This window comes from Muscardinus avellanarius, assembly GCF_963383645.1.
Source record: "Muscardinus avellanarius genome assembly, chromosome: 16".
NCBI lineage: Eukaryota > Metazoa > Chordata > Mammalia > Rodentia > Gliridae > Muscardinus > Muscardinus avellanarius.
Genome location: NC_137802.1, coordinates 38,671,473 through 38,692,770, shown reverse-complemented (window position 1 = coordinate 38,692,770; position 21,298 = coordinate 38,671,473). Strand labels below are relative to the sequence as shown.

At 50.5% G+C, this 21,298-nt stretch overlaps 1 protein-coding gene across 1 annotated transcript; it reads right to left on the bottom strand.

The window, feature by feature from the left end:
• Positions 1-622: 622 nt before the first annotated feature.
• TRIM25 (tripartite motif containing 25) lies at positions 623-20,806 on the bottom strand (the record flags this gene model as incomplete). The annotated part of the gene is made up of 9 exons (XM_080714036.1): positions 623-1,152; positions 1,477-1,575; positions 1,655-1,735; positions 2,060-2,083; positions 6,048-6,101; positions 7,416-7,614; positions 10,771-11,004; positions 13,072-13,167; positions 20,207-20,806. 9 exons carry the CDS (start codon positions 20,804-20,806, stop codon positions 623-625), a joined length of 1,917 nt encoding a protein of 638 aa, XP_080570162.1.
• Between the last annotated feature and the right edge of the window lie 492 nt (positions 20,807-21,298).

Here is a 21,298-nt window from a genome sequence, read left to right as displayed (position 1 = left end):
CCCAATTTTTATTTTTATTTTTGAAACATGGTCTCACTAGGTTAATGAGAATCTCACTACTTGCTCAGGCTGTTCTTGAACCCATGATCCTCCTGTCCCAACCTCCCAAGTACTGGGATTACAGGCATGCACCGCCATGCTGGGCCAGCTCAGAATTTTTTAAACATCTAGAAAGAAAGAGAAACACTAAGATTTGAAGGCTACCCCACAGAGCAAAACTAACCTAGAGAGCAAGGAAAGCACCAAGACCCGAGGGTTACCCCAGAGGGTGAAAGGGCGGGCCTGAGAAGGAACCTGGGTTTCTGTAAGAGAAGAGGATCCCTAATGACTAACTCCCCAAAGTTCTTCCCAGGTACTCGCAGCCCAGAGATTTCTCGGAACAGTGAAGAGGACGTGGCTCTGCCCTGCTGGGCACCAGGAAGTGGAAAGGCTTCCTCACCCACAGCACAATCCGTCCTCCTCTATCCCCTCCCCAGCCTCCCTCCAACTCCCCTCTGTCCTTCCAACAGCTGAGGACTCCGGCAAGTTCTCCAAGGAGAGTCCCACCTGCGGCATTTCCACTGAGTCTCGGGTGCTCCGCAGGCCATCAGCCCGAGCGCCCATGGCCGGCCTAGTGGCCCGCCTACTTGGGAGGGCAGAGGGACAGCGAGGTACCCTCAGAGAACACCCAGAAGGCGGGGTACAGAGCTTCAGCAAAATCCACCTTGAACTTGTACATCAGGTGGATCTTGTTGGAGACAGCAAAGAAAATGACGAAGCCGTGGTCGCAGTTGAGAAGCACGCCAACCCGCGTGGACTTGGTGAGGGGCAGGGTTTTCTCCACGCTGTCGTGCCAGGCAGAGATCTTGTTGTTGAACCACTCCACACACCAGGAGGTCTTGTTGCGGCCGAGCCGGCTCTCGGGGCCCTGCCGCTCCATGCTGCCGTAGCAGATGCCTACTCCGCAGAAGTTGTTCTTCTGCAGCTCTACCTCCCAGTAGTGGATCCCTTTCTTGTAGCAGTGCAGGCCCAGCACCTGGGAGCAGTACGTGAACCTCTGAGGATGTGGCCGGTAATTCTGAGACACGTTGGCTGCCGAAGCGGTGGTGTAGTTATCTGTCAGAGCCACCTTGTTGTGGGCAGTATTGTAATCCAGGACGACTTTAACAGAATCTGAGAAAACATTACCCCTAGGAATCAATTATGAGGGACCTCAAAGCTCTCACTTTTAGATTGTTCCCTCAAGAATACTATTTTGTCCATTCATCTTGTCCACTTGTTTGTCTGTCCGTCCATCCATCCATCCATTCATCCATCCATCTAAAAATCTATCCATCCATCCATCCACCCACCCATCCATCCATCCATCCACAAATCCATCCATCCATCCATCCATCCATCCATCCATCCATCCATCCATCCATCCACAATCCATCTGTCCATCCACCCACCCACCCACCCACACTTGTCTTTAATCTACAAAACCAAGCTACTCACACTGCAGGAGCTCAGCTCTGGACTTGGCTAAGAAGTTCTCTAGTACCTTTGCCCTGAGAGATGTGGCGTCTGGCTGCACGTTGGGAGCTTTGGCTGCATCTGGGAGAGGAAACAGAAAGCAGTTTTCAGAAAAAACTCAGCGTGAATGCCCCTTTGGCCCTTGCCCACAGTAACTCACCATCTGGGACAGTTGGTTCCAACTCCACTGACTGTCCAGGGGCTCCAAAGACGGGCAACTTGACTGACGCAGGGTCTGCAGCTGGGGCAGAGAGAGGAGAAACAGGAGTTGGCGATGGGGCATGGAGGAGTGCGACAGCCTCTCCTCCCTTCCAAACTGTCAGGGTCCGCTTCTGCAAACACACACTCATCCACAGAAGAGCCAGGGCCACCCAGTGAGTCCACAGAGCCACAATCATTCACCGGAGGTCTCACCTCTTGCCTCAGGCCTGATGCCCTTACTGAGTAGTCAGAAGTCGAGGCCCATCACAGAACCCTGACAAGATAGGTCAGCCATGGCTGCCAGCTTTTAGTTCTAGGCTCACACAAGTCTTTGGAGCAAAAAATACAAAAATGCACAACTTACGCGTTTTCTTGGGTTTCTTTTCTTCTGAAAAATAAAGTTTTCAGAATTTAGATATTTCAAAGGACAGTAACATGACTTCTTTTCTGAGCTTCCTGGTTCAGGGATTGAATCCAAGGGCATTCCACCTCCAAACTATACCCTTAACCCTTTTTTTTTTTTTTTTTTTTTTTTTGTGGTACTGGGGATTAAACCCAGAGGCATTCTACCTTTGAGCTACACCCCGCAGCCCTATTTTTTATTCTTTATTTTGAAACAGGGTCTCACTAAATTGTAGAGGGCCTCACTAAGTAGCTGAGGCTAGCCATGAACCTGGATCCTCCTGTCTCAGCCTCCCAAGTGCCCGGTTCTGGCTAACCCTTTCAATTAATTAATATTTATTTATTTATTTATTGGCTGTTGGGGATGGAACACAGGAGCATTCTATCTCAGAGCTACACCTCCAGCCCTATTTTTTTTTTTTTTTTTTTTTTTTGGTGGTACTGGGGTTCCTGGAAGCCCTTCTACCTCTGGGCTACACTCCCAGACCTATTTTTATATTTTTTTATTTAGAAACAGGGTCTCCTAAGCCAGCGCGCGCGGCTGGCTTCGAACCTGCGCGATCCTCCTGTCTCTGCCTCCCAAGCGCGGGGATTACAAGCGTGCACCACCACGCCCGGCCAGCCCTATTTTTTTATTTCTTATTTTGAAACAGGGTCTCACTGAGTTGCAAAGGGCCTCACAACGGCTGTCTGTGAACTGCCATCCTCCTGTCTCAGCCTCCCAAATGCTGGGATTACAAGCATGTGCCACCACGCCCGGCCCCTTTTTATTTTTTTTGTTTTTTAACAGGGCCTTGCTAATTTGCTGGGAGTCTTGCTAAATTGCTCGGGTAGTCCTCACATCTGCAATCCTTTGTCCCAGTCTCCCAAGTACTGAGATTAGAGGCATGTGTCATCACGTCCAGCAACATGACATTTTTCAAAGACCATAAAAATGTTCATTTGCATAAATTCAATTCATACAAATAAAGTTAGGATGTTTTATCTTTAAAATGTAAAAAGTCAGCTGAGCATGGTGGCACACACTTGTAATCCAGAATCTGGGAGCCTGAGGCAGGAGAATGGAAGGTTCAAGGAGAGTCCCAGCAACTAATGAGACTCTCATCAACCTTGCAAGACCCTGTTTCAAAATAAAAATAAAATAGGGCTGGGGGTGTAGCTCAGAGGTAGAATGCCTGGGCAAAATCCCCAGTAACTAACACACACACACACACGACAGGCAAAATGTATCTACAGTGATAGCAATCGGCATTAATAGTTGGGGTGGGGGGACAAGCATAAAGGACAAGCTTATTACAAGCATAAAGGAATTTTCTAGGTCATGAGGAGACTTTATGCTGCCTTAGGTAAGGGTAACACAGGTCTTATTTGTCAAAATTTATCTAACAATACATTTAGGATCTGTGCATTTCACTGCAGAGAAACTATATCTTTATAAAAGAATAAAAGCAAATTAAAACAAACAAAAGGTAAGGAGACAACAATAAAAAAATTGTCAAGTATCATAGTAATCTAAAAAATATCCGGAGTAGGCCACGCTTGGTGGTACACACTTGTAATCCCAGCACTTGGGAGGCTGAGACAGGAGGATCGCACAGGTTCAAAGCCAGCTTCAGCTACTTAGGCTCTCAGCAACTTAGTGAGACCCTGTTTCCAAATAAAATATAAAACGGGTCTGAGAGTATAGCCCAGAGGGCTCCAACTGCAGTACCACCACCAAAAAAAAAAAAAAAAAAAATCCAGAGTAGCCAGGCGTGGCGGCAATCCCAGTACTTAGGCGGCAGAGACAAGAAGATTGCAGGTTCAAGGACAAACTCAACAATTTAACCCAGAAAAACTTTGTGAGACCCTGTTTCAAAATAAAGAATAAAAAAATAGGGCACACCCGTATAATCCCCACACTTGGAAGGCGGAGACAGGAGGATGGCGCAGGTTCGAAGCCAGCCACGCTGGCTTAAGAGACCCTGTTTCCAAATATAAAAAAGTATAAAATAGATCTGGGAGTATATCCCAGAGGCAGAAGGGCTTCCAGGAACCCCAGTACCACACACACACACACACACACACACACACACACACACACCCAAAAAAAAAAAAAATAGGGCTGGGGGTATACCTTGGAGGTAGAATGCCCCTGGGTTCCATCTCCAAAACCGCAATTAATTAATTAAAAAATAAAAATAAATAAAAAGGTTTGGGGGTGTAGCTTGGAGACAGAATGCCCCTGGGTTCAATTGTGTGTGTGTGTGTGTGTGTGTGTGTGTGTGTGTGTGTGTCTGTCTCCAGAGTGTGTGGCCATAGGTGCAAATTGGACTAAAACAGCGATTCTCCACATGTGGGTCCCAAACCAGCAGCATCCATGTCTCTAGCAGTAAGAAATGGAAAATATATCTTGGGCCCCACCCCAGACTCACCACACCAGAAAGTGTGGGGTTGGGGCCCAGCCACCTGCAGCTTGCAGGCCTCCCAGTGATTCTGTTCAAGTGGGCTAGAAGGTTCCAGTTCCTTCTTTGCCCATCACCAGGAAAAAAAAAAAAAAAGACTGTTGGGATCTTATGCCCATGCCTACCGACAACATATATAAACCCTCTCTCTCTCTCTCTCTCTCTCTCTCTCAGAATTGAACCCAGGGGCATTCGCATTCTACACATCCCCCCTCCCCAGCCTTTTTATTTTGAAAGAGGGTTGCTAAGGGTCTTGCTTAGTTACTGAGGCTGGCCTCAAACTTTTGATCCTCCTGCCTCAACCTCCCAAGTACTGAGATTACAGGCACTGCCATACCTGGCTCTGCGAGATACTTCACAGAGAGATAAAGCCCTGCTGCTCCTGATGGCTCCTACCTTCCCACCAGAGACCTCTTCACGGTCCTAAGCCCATCTCCCACCGACTCCCAGGGGACCTGGAGGACCAGCATCTAGGGACTCTGCAAAAGGCACCGGCCCCTCCTGGTAGTCGCTCCTCTAAGGAGTCTCCACACGGGGACAAGTCGCCCTCTGCTTACCTATTGCCCCATTTCAGTCAGTTTATCCAAGAGCCACTTTCAATAGAACCACCTCAGTCCATCCCTGTGTTTTGTTTGTTTATTTGTTTGTTTGTTGGTGGCACTGGGGGTGGAACCCAGGGGCTCTTCTACCTCCAGGCTATACTCCCTATTTTATGCTTTATTTGAAAACAGGGTCTCACTAAGTTGCTGAGAGCCTCACTCAGTAGCTGAGGCTGGCTTCGAACCTGTGCGATCCTGTCTCAGCCTCCCAAGCGCGGGGATTACAATCATGCGCCACCACGCCCGGCGTCATGCCTGAGTTTACTATTGATTCCCTAGGCATCACTCTGCCATCTTTCTAAAATGGCTCATTGGAAGCCGGGTGTGGTGGCGCACACTTGTAATCCCAGCATTCGGGAGGCTGAGACAGGAGGATCGCAGTTCCCAGACAGCCTCAGCTACTTAGTGAGGCCCTTTGCAACTCAGTGAGACCCTGTTTCAAAATAAAGAATAAAAAAATAGGGCAGGGGGTGTAGCTCAGAGGTAGAATGCCCCTGGGTTCCATCCCCAGACCCTGCAAAAAAATAAAATAAAGATAAAAAAATAAAAAATAAATAAAATGGCTCAGTGGGAGAGAGGAAGAGGGGCTGGTAATGACAGGGGACGAGATCCGCTGGCCCAGCAGAGGCACAGGACAGCTGAAGGGCTGAAGCCCACTGAGCTGCTAGGACCACGGCCCATCCAGACCACCGCCCATCTCCTCCAGGGCCCCGGGGACCAGGAGTTGGGTGCAGTGCATGATTCTAACAAACGCCAGCCTCGGTGATCTGGCCGTCGCAGGCAGCCTGAATATACAGTGTAGTGCGCAAGCCCTCCTCCCGGCCCTCCATAGGTTCTGTGGCCATACTGGTGTTCAGCAGAGGCCATGCCGCTGCGGTGACCTGGAGTGGTGAGGGGAGCTACTTACGTGGGACCTTCTTCGTGGGCCGCGAGGGTTTGGCATTGTGGTCTCCAGCATCACCTGCGCCAGAAAACATGGGCTCAGTGTCTGGGCCTCTTCCCCCAACCCCAGAAGCCAGCTTTGCCCTGGCAGGCGGGGAGAGTGTTTAAGTAGACTCTTCCACTCATCTCCCCACCCAATTATTTGCAAGAGAAGAAAGGTGACAGAGGGCCCACGTGGCTTAAAATGTAGCCGGGATGAGCCAGGTGTGGGTCCTTGCCTGTAAGGAGGATCGCAGGTTTGAGCCCAGGCTTGGCAATTTAAGATTCTTACCAACCTAGTGAGACCCTGATTCAAAATTTATTTATTTAGAGCCAGGCGTCTGCGAACCGTGATCCTCCAGTCTCCCGAATGCTGGGATTACAAGTGTGCACCACCACGCCCAGCTGGCAGACAGCTTTGAACAGGAAACAGGCACAGCCCCTGCTTTCCAGGAGGTCACACCCCGTTGGGGGAGACAGATGGGACTCCCAAGGAAAAGAAAGTGATATGTGTGCAAAGGCCCCTTTGGAAAGGTTGCTGAGGATCTGAGGACCTAGTCTACGGAGCGGGAGTGGCGCCAGGGAGGCTGGGGAGAAACATAATGTCTGGGATGATCTAAAGAGTGAGGGGTTGGCTGGTGAGGATGGCAGAGTCCCCAGTCTTCTGGGGGAGCGCATGGACACAGGTCCTGTGGCAGAAGCTCAGCAGATCCAAGCGTCTGAATGCAGAGAGATGTGTGTAGGGTGAGGGACGTGAGGCTGGAGAGATGGTCAGGACCTGACCTGCCATGCAGGCCAGGGTCAAGGTTGGCTCTGTAACCCATGAGTGATGGAAAGCTTGTGGGGGATGAGGAGGGAAAGGGTCCAGGAGGTGAGATTGGCACCCTGACCAGCTGGCTCTGGCTGTAGCAGTGGAGGCTGAGGGACCGTTTAGGAAGCTACCACAGACGCGGGGCACAGGTGATGGAGACAGAGAGCGGGCGGGTATCGGCACCAGTGGAGAGTCAGGAGAAAGGAAAGGAGGGAAATCTACTGGGGAGCCGGATGGGCGGGGCGGGGAGGGGGAAAAGCAGTGTCAAGGAGGACCTCCAGGTCTCTGATCCCCAAACTAGCCATTCCCCACCAAGCACACTGACGACCCAGAGCCCATTCAAAACCCAACCAACTCGGCCTCACCTGCCCCAAGAAAGAACCCATGCAGAAAGGCCCCTCCTCGACAGAACTCCCGAAAGTGTCAGATTTCAGGATGAGGCATACTCCTCTGATGAAAGGCTGCTATTTAGGACCCCTAAGACTCAAGCCCCAGTGCTCTGGGCTACACCCGTCCCCCACCGCAGGAGGCCAGGAGACCCACCCGCCTGAGGATGCTGCTGGGGCGGCAGTGAGCTGCCAGACTCCTCGGGCTTCTTCTCCTTGAGCTTCACGAGAGATTGCTTCAGCTGGATTTTGAGCTGTAACGTGCCCTGGTACGTGCTCTTTATTAGCTCTTGGTCCAGCTCCACCTTGGGGACGTAGACCGACTTTGTGGAGACTCCTCGCAGTTTTGACGCTTTCTGGAACAAGCCACAGAGGTAAGGGCAGGCAGCTCCAGGGGACACAGGGCCCAGGTTCAGGCCTTGCCCACCCCTCCAGGAGCTTCCTGTGCCCACAGGTGCTGAGGCCAGCCCAAATTTCAGAACCAGGCTCAGTAGGGGCTAAATTACCCCCTTCTCTTTTTGTGTGTATTTGTGTATGGTACTAGGAATTGAACCCAGGAACCTTCTACCCAGGCTACTTTTTACTTCTTGTTTTCAAATAGTGTCTTGCTATGTTGCTGACAGTCTCACTGAGTTACCGAGGCTGGTCTTGAACCTGTGATCCTCCTGTCTCAGCCTCCCAAATTACTGGGATTACAGGTGTGTGCCACCCCCCCCCCCAGCTAAAGCACCCCTTTTGAGACTCTGGAAGATCTGTAACTAGACCTCAGAGGCCGCTTATATTACAGATAGGGAAACTGAGGCTTAGACATGACAAGAGGCCTGCAGGCAACGGGGCCACTGAGCAGCAAGAGCACCATGGGGACAAAGGTCTGTCCGCTGCTCCAGCTGTGACGAGAAACACCCCAAGACTGGGGGGCCCTCCCGCCTGGAGGAGCAGCCCTCACCATGAGGATTTGCTCCAGGGCACATTCTGCGGGAGGGAGGGGCTCGCTGAACGTCCAAAACCTGGAGGCACATGCTAGTAATCCCAGTACCTGGGAGCTGAGACAGGAGGATTGTGCATGTTCGAAGCCAGCCCCAGCTACTCAGTGAGGCTCTCTGCAACATGTAGTGAGACCCTGTTTTCCAAATTAAATATTAAAAAATAGGTCTGGGAGTGTTTCCCGGAGGTAGCTCCATATCCAATACCATAAAAATAAAAAATAAAAGAGGTGCAGAAGTGGCCTTGGAATCCTCTCTCAGAGAGCACAGGCAGCTGCTCAGAACACAGGTCATGCCACCTGGAAGGAAATGTGCCGCCACCAGCCTAGGCACGAAAAGCATCGTCACCTGTCCTGAACAAGGCCTTGGGGGCAGCAGCAGGTCACCCATCCCTGCAGCTCACCAGACAGTCCCCGCATGCCAGGAACAGGGCTACACCCGAGGGATAAGGGTTAAAAGGGATGGACTTAGGGCCCAGAGACGCACAAAACAAGGATGCCCAAGACAGTGTCACGTGGTGTGCTAAGGCAGAGGCCACGTGGCTAGCTCTGAACATGCACAATCCTCCTGTCTCAGACTCCCAGGTACTGGGATTACAAGAATGTGCCTCCAGGTTTTGGAGGTTCAGCAAGCCCCTCCTTCCTGCAGGATGTGCCCTGGAGCAAATCGTCATGGTGAGGGCTGCTCCTCCAGGCGGGAGGGCCCGTGGAGCGGTACAACAGGGACCTACGAAAGATGGGGCAACTGGAGCTGGCCCTGGAAAAGGACCTCAGCCACTGGACGGAGGTTAGGCATGGCGTCCCCAGCCAGTGCCACTGCGCCTGGAGGAGGAGGAGCACCTCACTGTCAATACAGCCCAGGGAGAGGCAGGTGGAGGGGGAGGCCGGCAAGAGATGAGGCTGCCAGCACAGGCGAGGTCTGGGTACCAAGGACCTTTGGCCCATGATAAGGGAGGCCAGGAAGAGGGGTCAGTGCTCTAGACAGACACTTCCAGGGCCCATGTGTACACACATACACACACTACATAATCCCTCCACTAGGTATAGGTGGATATCACCCCTAGGATTAGCATGCATTATAAAACAAATGGAGACGGGCACATGCTTGTAATCTCAGTTTACATCTTAGGGTAGGAGAGAGGTATAGTCTAGACACAGGCACATGCCTGTCATCCCAGAATTTGGGAGGCTGAGACGGGAGAATAGCAGGTTCGAGGCAAGCCTCAGCAACTTATTAAGACTGTTTCAAAATTAAAAAAAAAAAAAAAAAGTTTAAAAAGGGAGGGGGGCCAGGCGTGGTGGCACATGCTTGTAATCCCCTAGCATTCGGGAGGTGGAAACTGGGGGTTTGCAGTTTGTGGACAGCCTTAGCTACTTAGTGAGGCCCTTCGCAACTCAGTGAGACTAAAAAATAGGACTGAGGGTGTAGCTCGGAGGTGCAATGCCCCTGGGTTCCATCCCCAATACTGCAAAAAAAAAAGGGGGGGGGGCGGGGAGCTGGGTGTGGTGGCGCATACTTGTAATCCCAGCACTTGGGAGGCTGAGACAAGAGGATTGATCATGCAGGTTCAAAGCCAGCCTCAGCTACTTAGTGAGACTCTTTGCAACTCAGTGTGACCCTGTTTCAAAATAAAGAATAAAAAAAATAGGGCTGGGATGTCACTTGGTGATAGAATGCCCCCGGTTCCATCCCCAGTACCGCAAAAAAAAAAGGTGGGGAGGAGGGACTGGGGCATAGCTTGGAGAGAAAGCTTGCCCCTGGGTTCAATTCCCACTACAGAAAAAAAAAAGAAAAAAGAAAAATGGGAAACAGAAGGAATACTGCAGATATAATTAAGACCTCCAAATCAGCTGATTTGGAGAAAATCAAAAGATTAATTATTTCTTTTTGGGAGGGTACTGGTGATTGAACCCAGAGACATTCTACCTCCAAGATACACCCTCCAGCCTGATTTTATTTCTCATTTGGAAACAGTCTCAGGTTGCTGAGAGCCTCGCTAAGTTGCTGAGGCTGGCTTTAAGCCTGTGATCCTCCTGTCTCAGCCTCCCAAGTACTGGGATTTCAAGTGTGTGCCACCACACCCAGCTTAAAAGGGTGACTCTAATCAGGTCTGCAGCCTGGCAAGACCCTGAGCAGACAGGTCCTGGGGCACAGAAATGCAGACCTTCAGTTAACTTGTTGCACAGCAGAGAAAATTTAATACAGTGTGTGTCTTAGGGATGCTTCCAAGGACCTCTATACCCCAATCCCTCAGTGCAGTCACATCCTGACACCAGGCAGAAAAAGTGTTCAGCAGCCGGGTGTGGTGGCACACGCTTGTAATCCCACAGTTCACAGCCAGCCTCGGCTACTTAGTGAAGCCTTCCGCAACTCAGTGAGACCCGGTTTCAAATTAAGAATAAAAAATATGGCAGGGGGTGTAACTCGGAGGTCAAATGCCCTTGGGTTCCATCCCCAGACCCTCAAAAAAAAAAAAAAAAAAAAAAAAAAAAAAAAGTGTTCAGCAGCAGCGCCCGCATTGCAACCCACCTCCAGAAACTCAAAATCGTCTCCCTTCACCAGGCTGAGCTCAATCTCCTCCTTCATGGCCTGGATCTCACTCTTCTTCTTGACCAGGATCTGATAAATGGTTTCGAACTTGCTGCAGACCCTCTTCTCCTCTTCCTTTATCTTGCATGTCGAGTTGGCCTCGTAGGCATCGAGGAGAGCCTTCATTTCCAGGTATTCTTGCCTTAGCTGCTCTATCTTTTTGTTGGTAGTCTCCTAAGAGGGATGAGGGGAGAAGAGTCCCATCAGACCGGCAGAGGGGCCAAGGCTGAGCATCAGTGAAGTGGGCGCCAGGCACTCACACCAGTGCTTCATGGGACTGTAAACTGCTACAACCACTTGGGACCCTCATCTGGCAATTCCTAGCCAGCGTGGAGGTGCCCTGCCCACTACCCAGCAACTCCAATCTCAGTACACTCTAGAAAAATCCTTGATGCATGCCCCAGAGACAGAGGCAGCATTATTTCTTTCTTTCTTTTTTTTTTTTTTTTGGCAGGTCTGGGGAAGGAATCTAGGGGCATTTGACCTCTGAGCTACACCCTAGCCCTATTTTTTATTCTTTTTTTTTTTTTTTTTTTTTTTTGGTAGTACTAGGGATGGAACCCAGAGGCTTTTCTACCTCTAGGCTACACTCCCAGACCTATAAACAGGGTGTCACTAAGTTTTTGAGAGCCTCACTAAGTAGTTGAGGCTGGCCACAAACCTGCCATCCTCCTGTCTCAGCCTCCCAAGTACTGGGATTATATAAGCGTGCGCCACCATTCTTGGCTCCAAGTTTTAAATACACACTGGATGTTGCCGGGCACGGTGGCACATGCTTGTAATCCCAGCATTTGGGAGGCTGCGACCGGAGGATCGCAGTTCACGGACAGCCTCAGCTACTTAGACCCTCTGCAACTCAGTGAGACCCGGTTTCAAAATAAAGAATAAAAAAATAGGGCAGGGGGTGTAGCTCGGAGGTTGAATGCCTCTGGGTTCCATCCCCAGACCCGTAAAAATAAATAAATAAACAAACACACATTGGATGTCTATGACTTAGTACCACAAAGAAATGTAAAATGTTTTCTTAATAACTTTTTATATGCTGAAGTGTTAATACTTTGGACATACTGTTATGTAAAGTGTGTTACTAACATTAATTTCAGGGGCTATTGGTATAGTTCAGGGGTAAAGTGCTTGGCTAGCATACATGAGTCCCTGAATTCAATCTCCAGTGCCACAAAGAATAATAATAATTATAATTTCATGTTATTTAAATTAATTTACAATTATATAAGAGACTCCCATTATATATTATCTTACATATAATATATAATACACACACACACACACACACACATATTGGGAATATGCATATGTTTTTTGGTACTGAGGATTGAACCCAGGCCCTTTCTAGACCTCTGAGTTACACCCCTGGTTCTATTTTAATTTTTACTTATTTTTTTATTTTTATTTTTATTTTTTTCAGTACTGAGGATTGAACTGAGAATTCTACCTCTCAGTTATACCTCCAGCCCTATTTCTTTTAATTTATTTTTTTGTGGTACTGGGGATGTAACCCAGGGGCATTCTACCTCTGAGCTACACCCTTAGCCCTATTTTTTTTATTTTTTATTTCGAAACAGAGTCTCACAACGTTGTAGAGGGCCTCACTAAGTAGCCGAGGCTGGCTGAGAACCTGCAATCCTCCTGTCTCAGTCTCCCAAATACTGGGATTACAAGTGTGCACCACCACACCTGGCTTTTAAGTTTTACTTTGAAACATGGGTCTCACTAAGTTACTGAGGCTCTTGCTAAATTCCTGAAGTTGACCCTGAACCTGCGATCCTCCTGTCTCGGCCTCCCAAGGACTGAGATTATAGGTGCATATCACCATGCCCGGCTTCCCATTATATTTCTGTTAGATAGCACTACTTCAGCAGCAACAGTCTTTTTTAACATGATGGGTAAACGCAATAGGTCGGAATCAAACCTAAAAACACAAGCGGGGCATTATACTGGGAGAGTGAAATTCAGCTGCTTCTTTATTCAGCCCTTTACTCTGTCACCTCCAATGTGGCCACCGACATCCTCCAACATTGGCTCCCCCACCTTTTCCTTTCATAAGAGAGTAGCCTTGGAGTTTCAACTGGACACACAGCAGCCCTACATTTTCCAGACTCTCTTGCAGCTCTGCGCGGCCATGTGACTAAGCTCCTTCCACGGAGGGTGCTCAGCTCTGTCCGGGTCAGAGCCGAGTCTGTCCTTCCTGAAGGCTGAAGGAGGTGCCGGGGCTGGACTCACCCGCACATCCTGCTGCCTGGTTCTCACGAACTCCAGAGCCTTTGATGCCCCGGTCACCTGGCCGAACATGACAGTTAGCTTCTGCCTCAGCGTGCTCTGCAGAGGAAACAAACACGGAAGGGTCCTTTACAGGGACAGCGCAGTCAGTAAAGAAGTTCCGATGTGGAGCCAGAGAGAGAGAGAGCAGGTTCAAGTCCTAATTCCCAGCTGTGCACCTGTCTCCACCTGGCTTTCCTTGGTGGTGCAATAGGTACAACTGTTCCTGCCTCACTGGGCGATGACCAGGACTAACTGAAACAAGGTACGCGTGCAGCAGGTGCTGGAGTCTGAGCAGAGACACTCCATATCAGCTTGTATTGGGATGAATTTCTTCACTACTGCCCAATTTACAACTGGTGAAATCGAGGCAAAGAGGAGAGCAAGGTGGGCAGGCGGACACCGAGACGGACCTGGCTGGGACAGCTGCTCCAGCAACGGCAGATGAGTCATTGTGGCAGCAGCCCTCTCACTCAGCCTACCAGAAAGGAGGCACAGATCGCAGAAGAGGAATCTGCTGAAAGATGCCGGAGAGCTAAGAAAGCCCAGGAGGACTGCGGAGCCCAGATCCTGGAGAAGGGACCCAAGAGATAAAAACAACTAGGGCTGTTCTTCCTAGAGACATCTGCTAACTCCCAGAGGAAGCCAGAAGAGCCTCTGCCCACCTCAGGTGCCAGGCTCACCTGGACACCCTCCCAGGACCACCAAGAGCCAGGAATGAGTTGGAGCCAGCCACAGGAGCTGCATATCAGCCCCATCCCTGAGCTCAGCCAGTTCAAAACCGCTTGGCTCTGAGCCGCTTCCAGAAACAAAGGTAAATTACACGAGAAGGAAGATGATATTAATATTGTGTTAAGGGAGCCGGGCGAGGTGGCGCACGCTTGTAATCCCAGCATTCGGGAGGCTGAGACCGGAGGATCGCGGTTCGCGGCCAGCCTCAGCTACCTAGTGAGGCCCTCTGCAACTTAGTGAGACCCTGTTTCAAAATAAAGAATAAAAAATAGGGCAGGGGGTGTAGCTCGGAGGCCAAATGCCCCTGGGTTCCATCCCCATACCCGGAAAAAAAAAATTGTGTTAAGGGTGTGGAGGGGAGACCCGGGGGCTGAACACACAGGAACTCTACCTCCAAGCTACACCCTCAGGCTTTTTTTAAATTTTTGTTTTGTTTTGAAACAGGATCTCAGTAGGTTGCTGAGGCTGGTCTTGAACCTGCGATCCTCCTGTATCAGCTTCTCAAGTAGAGATTATAGGCCTGTGCCACCACACCTGTCATATTATCTTCATCTCTTTCTCTCTCTCTCTCTCTTTTTTTTTTTTTGTTGGTACTGGAGGTTGAACCCAGGGGCATTCTACCTCTGAGCTACACTCCCAGCCTGATTTTTTTGAAACAGGGTTTTACCAGGTTGATGAGAGTCTCACTACTTGCTGAGGCTGCCCTTGAACCTGCAATCCTCCTGTCTCGGCCTCCCAAGTACTGGAATTACAGGCGTGTGCCACCACACTCAGCTTAGCACAGATTAATAAATAAATAAAATTAAATAAAAAATCAAATATGGCTGGGCGTATACCTCAGAGGTAGAATGCTCCTGGGTTCAATCCCCAGTATTACCAAAAAATAAAAAATAAAAATAAAAGTTATAAACCTGTGACTAAAATGAACACGCTAGCCGGGCATGGTGGTGCACGCTTGTAATCCCCGCGCTTGGGAGGCTGAGACAGGAGGATCGCGGCTCGCAGACAGCCTCAGCTACTACTTAGTGCGGCCCTCTGCAACTCAGGGAGACCCTGTTTCAAAATAAAGAATAAAAAGTAGGGCTGGGAGTGTAGCTCAGAGGTAGAATGCCCCTGGGTTCCACCCTCAGTACCATAATAAATAAATAAATATATAAATAAATAAAATGAACACGCTAGCAACTTCTAGAAAAAGAAAATAATAATGTCCTTCCTCTCTCCAGCTTGCTCAACCTATTCTGGTTCTCTCTGCCACTTTCATTCTCCCATTACACCAGAGATATTCAGGGCTGACCCTGACCTTGATTCTGGATTGGAACCTGGACAGAGTGACAGTCACATGTCCAGGCTGGAAGCAGAGACCAAGGCCACTCACACAGAAGTTTCAGTCTACACCTCTGAGGCTCGTGCCTCCAAGAGAGGCTGAGATAGGTTCCGGCCAAAGGTCAAATGCGGGCTGATCTGTCCCCACAGAGATGGAAGCCACCTGGGAACACGCAAGCTAGAAGCAGTTTCACTTCCCAGAGCGGCCCTTAAAGCACTGCAACCTCAGCCCTATATTTTATAAGATTTAGCACAAACCGGGCGTGGTGGTGCACACATAATAATCCCAGGACTTGGGAAGCTGAGACAGGAGGATCACAGGTTTGAGGACAGCCTCAGCAATTTAGTGAGAACCTGTTTCCAAAAAAATAATAATAATAAAGAGCCGGGCATGGTGGTGCAGGCTTGGAATCCCAGCATTCAGGAGACTGAGACTGGAGGATCACGATTCGCGGACAGCCTCAGCTACTTAGTGAGGCCCTCCCGTAACTTAGTGAGACCCTGTTTCATATAAAGAATAAAAAATAGGGCAGGGGGTATATCTCGGAAGTCAAATTCCCCTGGGTTCCATCCCCAAACCCCCCCCCCCAAAAAAAAAGGCTGGGCATGGTGGCACAGCACACTTGTAATCCCAGCATTTGGGAGGCAGAGACAGGAGGATCAGGGTTCTCAGACAGCCTCAGCTACTACTTAGTGAAGCCCTTTGCAACTCAGTGAGATTTTGTTTCAAAATAAATAAAAATAGGACTGGGGGTGTCACTTGGAGGTAGAATGCCCCTAAGTTCAATTCCCACCCAGTACCACAAAAAAAACAAAAATAAAATAGCCAAGTGTGGTGGCACATGCTTATAATCCCAGTACTTAGGAGGCTGAGACAGGAGGATGGCAGGTTCAAAGCCAGCCCCTGGAATTTAATGAGGCCCTCCGCAACTTGAGATCCTTTTCAAAATAAAAGAATAAGCCAAGCCGGGCGTGGTGGGATACGCTTGTAATCCCAGCATTCAGGAGGCTGAAACCAGAGGATCGTGGCCTCAGCTACTTAGTGAGGCCCTGTTTCAAAATAAAGAATAAAAATAGGGCAGGGGGTGTGGCTTGGAGGTCAAACACCCCTGGGTTCCATTCCCAGACCTCAAAAAAAAAAAAAAAAAAAAAAAGTATAAAAATAGGTCTGGGAGTGTAGTCCAGAGGTAGAAGGGTTTCTAGGAACCTCAGTACCACCAAAATTTAAATAAATAAATAAATAAATAATAAACCAAGTGACACACACTTGTAATCCCAGCATTTTAGAGGCTAAGACAGGAGGGCAGCAGTTTGAGGACAGCCTCGGCTACTACTTAGTGAGCGCTTTGGAACTCAGTGACACCCTGTTTCAAAATAAAGACTAAAAAATAGGGTTGGGGTATAGCTTGGAGGTAGAATGCCCCTGAGTTCCATCCCCAGTACCACAAATAAATAAATTAATTAAATAAAACCAGGCTGGGGGTGTAGCTCAGAGGTAGAATGCCCCTGAGTTCCATCCCCAGTACCACAAATAAATTAATGAATTAAATAAAACCAGGCTGGGGGTGTAGCTCAGAGGTTAAATGTCTCTAGGTTCCATCCCCAGTAACACACACACACACACACTTAGCCGAGTATAGAGTCGCACACCAATATCTCAGTATTCAGGAGGATGAGATAGGAGAATTGAGTGTTTGAGGACATCCTCAGCAATTTAGTGAGACTCTTAGCAACTGAGCGAAACCTTGCTTCAGAATAAAAAAGTTAAAAAAGGGCTGGGGGTGTACCTCAGAGGTAGAATGCTCCTGGGCTCAATCCCCAGTACTACAAAAATTTTAAAAAACTTTATCCATTATTAATCAAACATATATGGTCCCCTCATTGTGGATAGGGGGAAGTGACCCCACAATTTTGGTAGCCAAAACAATCTCCTAATCAAAGATAAAGATTTTTTGTGTGTGTGCCATGGATAGAACCCAGGGGCATTCTACCTTCGAGCTACACCCCCAGCCCTATTTTTTATTCTTTATTTTGAAATGGGGTCTCACTGAGTTGCAGAGGGCCTCTGCAACTCAGTAAGTAGCTGAGGCTGTCCACAAACCACGATCCTCCAGTCTCAGCCTCCCGAATGCTGGGATTACAAGCATGTGCCACCACGCCCGGCTCAAAAACTTTTTGAAGTTCTGAGGATTGTCTGGGGCAAATGATACAGTTTGGCGCCCTTAGAAAGAGGGAAAGTTGGAGCTTAGACCAAAGCACTACGCCACGCCAGAGTGACATAGCGGGATGACCCAAAACAAAGTTAGCCCTGCGTGGACGCCAAAAATGTTGCAGATTGGGGAGAATATGGTTGTGGGGAAACTGTTCCTGGGGACCCCTGTTAGGGTCCTGGACACAATTTCCCTCAAACCACAGAAAAACAGGGAAAAAAAAACCCCCATGGGTTCTCATCCTAAGCTAAGAATAAATATGTATAGCTTGGACAGCTGCTGAAGATTTAAAGAAGTTTATTAGAAAGATAGAAATACAGAAAATAGAGATACAGCCCCATGCCACAGTGGCATGGAGGGGTGACTCGAATGAATACACCAAAGGGATCACACGTGGACTCGACCTTTTTATACCCATGACCTCCATCTTGTTTATGTGATTCTGATGTAGTGAACGTCCCAGTAAGGTACCTCCCCCAGCAAGGTGTGACAAGGTGTCTCCTTTCATGAAGGGAGAAGGTCAAACCCTGCTCCTTCCTCCCTAGATCATCATGTGGATCTGTCTTTAGATACAGAAAGGCCTAGTTCTCCTCTCCTATAGACTTGTTAATTACTTTAGCTAGGTTAATTTACATTGGAATAGTTGCCTGCTTTTAGGGAGAAACCAAGTCCTAGCACAGATTTGCCCCATATATTAATAATCATACCTTTCTCAAATCTTCCTAGGCCATTCCCAATACTGGTACAGCAAAGACTTGAATTCCTCCCCGGGGGAGGTAGCAGATCCATCCTAAGTCTGGTTGACACCAGTGGCCAAGACAAGCTAGCCAGCCCAGGCTGAGGGCACTGCCCACCTGGGACTGGCACTGACATAGGCAAGGAACAACAGGGATGGAGAACGGACACTTGGGGAATGGAAGAGGAATCCTGATAAGAAGGATTAAGAAACCCAAGCATGAGCCAGGCGTGGTGGCGCATGCTTGTAATCTCAGAATTTAGGAGGTTGAGAAAGGAGGATCACGTGTTTGAGGTCAGCCTCAGCAAATTATCGAGACTGTTTCAAAATATAAAAAATAAACACAGCTGGAGGTGTGCCTCAGGGGTAGAACATCCCTGGGTTTAATCCCCAGAATCATGAAAGAGAAAGTGCTGAGCGTGCATGTGTGGAGCACACAAAACCGGGGCAGGCTCCAAGACCATCCAGGCCTCAGAGCAGCAGCCCTGGCCAGTCTGGGAAGCCCTCCTGCCCCTATTTGCTCCTACAGATAAGAAGACACCTCTAGAAGTGTCTCTCTTCAGTAGCCGGCCCGTTCCAGAGCGAACTGGCAGGCCTCTGCACGCAGGGGACCACCCACGCACCCAGTGCCCTCCTGCCACCAGGCCTGAGCGACAGAAAGGGTAGGAGCATTTTTTTAGTCAGTGGCTTTTGCAGACTGTCTCCATCCTCACAATAACCCCCGAGGCCAACACTCTCACAGTCCCCTCATCATTTCCTAGCTGGGAGTCAGGTCAGGATTCAAAGCCAGAACTCAGCACCCACTCTGCTGGGAGCCCTTACTGACCCACTGTGCGCTTCCCGGGGGCTTAGTCTCTCCCTTGGAGAGAGAGAGGGAATGGGGTCTATTCCACCTGGCAGAGCGGAAGTGAGGCTCAGAGATCTGCAGTGACTTGCCCTGAAACACATAGCTCTTGGGGAAAGCAGGGCTCCTGGCTCTGAGGCCTGGGCGGGTTCTTCCCCAGAACAGGTGGAGTCCAAGATGTCTGTCACTCAAATCAGATGTACCATAAAGGAGTCAGCTGGAAGGAAATGCCCGAAGGTCCTGCTGCTGAGACCTAAGGTAAAAGGCCGGAAGAGCCTCGCTCAGACCCACAGAGGCAGGCAGGCCAGAGGGAGCAAGGCCCCCGTGCAGGGCCCAGGCACCTCCCCAGCTCACCCAGGCTTTGACAACACCAGGCAGCACTTGACCTCAGCAAGTGTTGGGAAAATGGGATGAAATGGGGCCACATTTGGAACTCAGACTGATAAAACAAAAGGGGCGGTCATATTTTTTCAGTCTCTGCTTCCAGCCCACAAGGGGAAGGCATGATCCCCAAACCACTAAAAACATCAGACTCCATCTAGTCCCTCCTCTTCCCTGTATCAGTGAGGACCCAGGCCCAGGGGCCAAGTCCAGAGCCTGGCCACACCCTAGATGGGACAGCATGCTGCAAGAGTGTTGATCTCTCTCGTGGCTCCTATCTGGGGACCCAGGGGAGGGACCAGGACTTTGCACCACCTCCCTGACCACTAGAACTCTCCAGATAACCAGGGCTTTTGCTTACATGACCTCAAGCCTCCCCGAATGCCCCATGCTCTGGACTCTAGAAATCTGGATTTGAGTTTAACCCATGAGGAGAAACTGTAAGCTGTGAGTCAAACCAACTCAGGTCCCAGCCGGCTGGGCCAGGCAGCACATTGGCTCTGCTAGGTGAACTTGTCTGGACCTGGGTTTCCTGAACCGTGAAGTCACAGTGCGAGGTGCTGCCAGGAGTGAACGAGGGAACAGAAGGAGCCTCCAGGCTTCCCATCACAGGAGCTCAGGCTGGAGACACACACCCTCCCGGTGCCTTCGGCTGCCCCCTCTGCAAACTGAGTGTGTGTGTTGGGGGCAACGGAGAAGGGAGAGGGATACATAATCTCCCATCTCCTCTCTGTTCCACATTGGGGGACGTCCACCTGTTCCTGCCACTCAGCTGGCTGCCAGCTGGCAAAGCCATCTCCCCAGAGGCCCGGGGCAGGGCAGAGAGACGCCCATGGCGTCCTCTCTGCACCATCCTCCCGGCCAAGGCCCTACCTCCAAGTTGGCGCTGGCGAGGCTCAGGGACATGGGCGCAGGCGAGCAGTCCTTGTGCTCCACCAGGCAGATGTGACAGATGCACTTGCTATGCTGGAAGCAAAATAAATCCCGCAGGCGGTTGTGCTGGGGACACTTGCGGTGCAGCAGGTCGCGGATGGGCGGCTGCAGCTGGTGGTCCCGGAAAGCCGGGCTCTCGAGGTGCGGCCGCAAGTGCTCCTGGCAGAAGGAGGCCATGCACACGAGGCAGGTCTTGAGCGCCTCCGCGGTCAGGCAGTGGTCGCACGCCACCTTGGGGGCCTGGCGGAGGGCGGCGGCGCGGGAGGGCGGCGTCCAGTCGACGGCGGGCGGCCGCGCGGGCCCGGCCTCCAGCCCCAGCCGCTGGACCACGGCGCACAGCACGGTGTTCTTGCTCAGCTGCGGCCGATCCACGTAGACCCTGCGGCACTGCGGGCAGCAGTACGGCGAGTCCAGGATGTCCCACGTCCCGTTAAGGCACGAGCCGCAGAAGTTGTGGCCGCACGGGGTGGTGACCGGGTCCTCGAAGCGGTCCAGGCAGATGGAGCACAGCAGCTCCTCGTCCAGATACAGCTCGGCCATGGCGCCGCTGGGGACCCCGGACGGGACGCGCAGGGACGGCGAGCGCGTCCAGCGGGCTGCAGGGGAAACGAAACTGACCGCGGGCGGGCGGCGCCCTGGGCTTTCGGGAAGTCACGTGGGCGGGGGTCCCCTCCCAGCACCCCGCCCCGCCCTGCCTACCTACCCGAGGTGGGGCGGGCCTCTCTCCTCCGCCACCCCAGGTGGCCCCACCGCCCCAGCGGGCCAGGCTGGGCTGACTCCTGCGAGCCCTTAAACACAGCCCAGGACGCTTGTGATCCCCGCGCTTGGGAGGCTGAGACAGGAGGATCGCGCAGGTTCGAAGCCAGCCTCTGCTACTTAGTGAGGCTCTCAGCAACTTAGTGAGACCCTGTTTCCAAATAAAAATATAAAATAGGTCTGGGAGTATAGCCCAGAGGTAGGAAGCCCCTGGGTTCCACCCCCAGTACCAATAAATAAATAAATAAATAAATAAATAAATAAATAAATAAATAA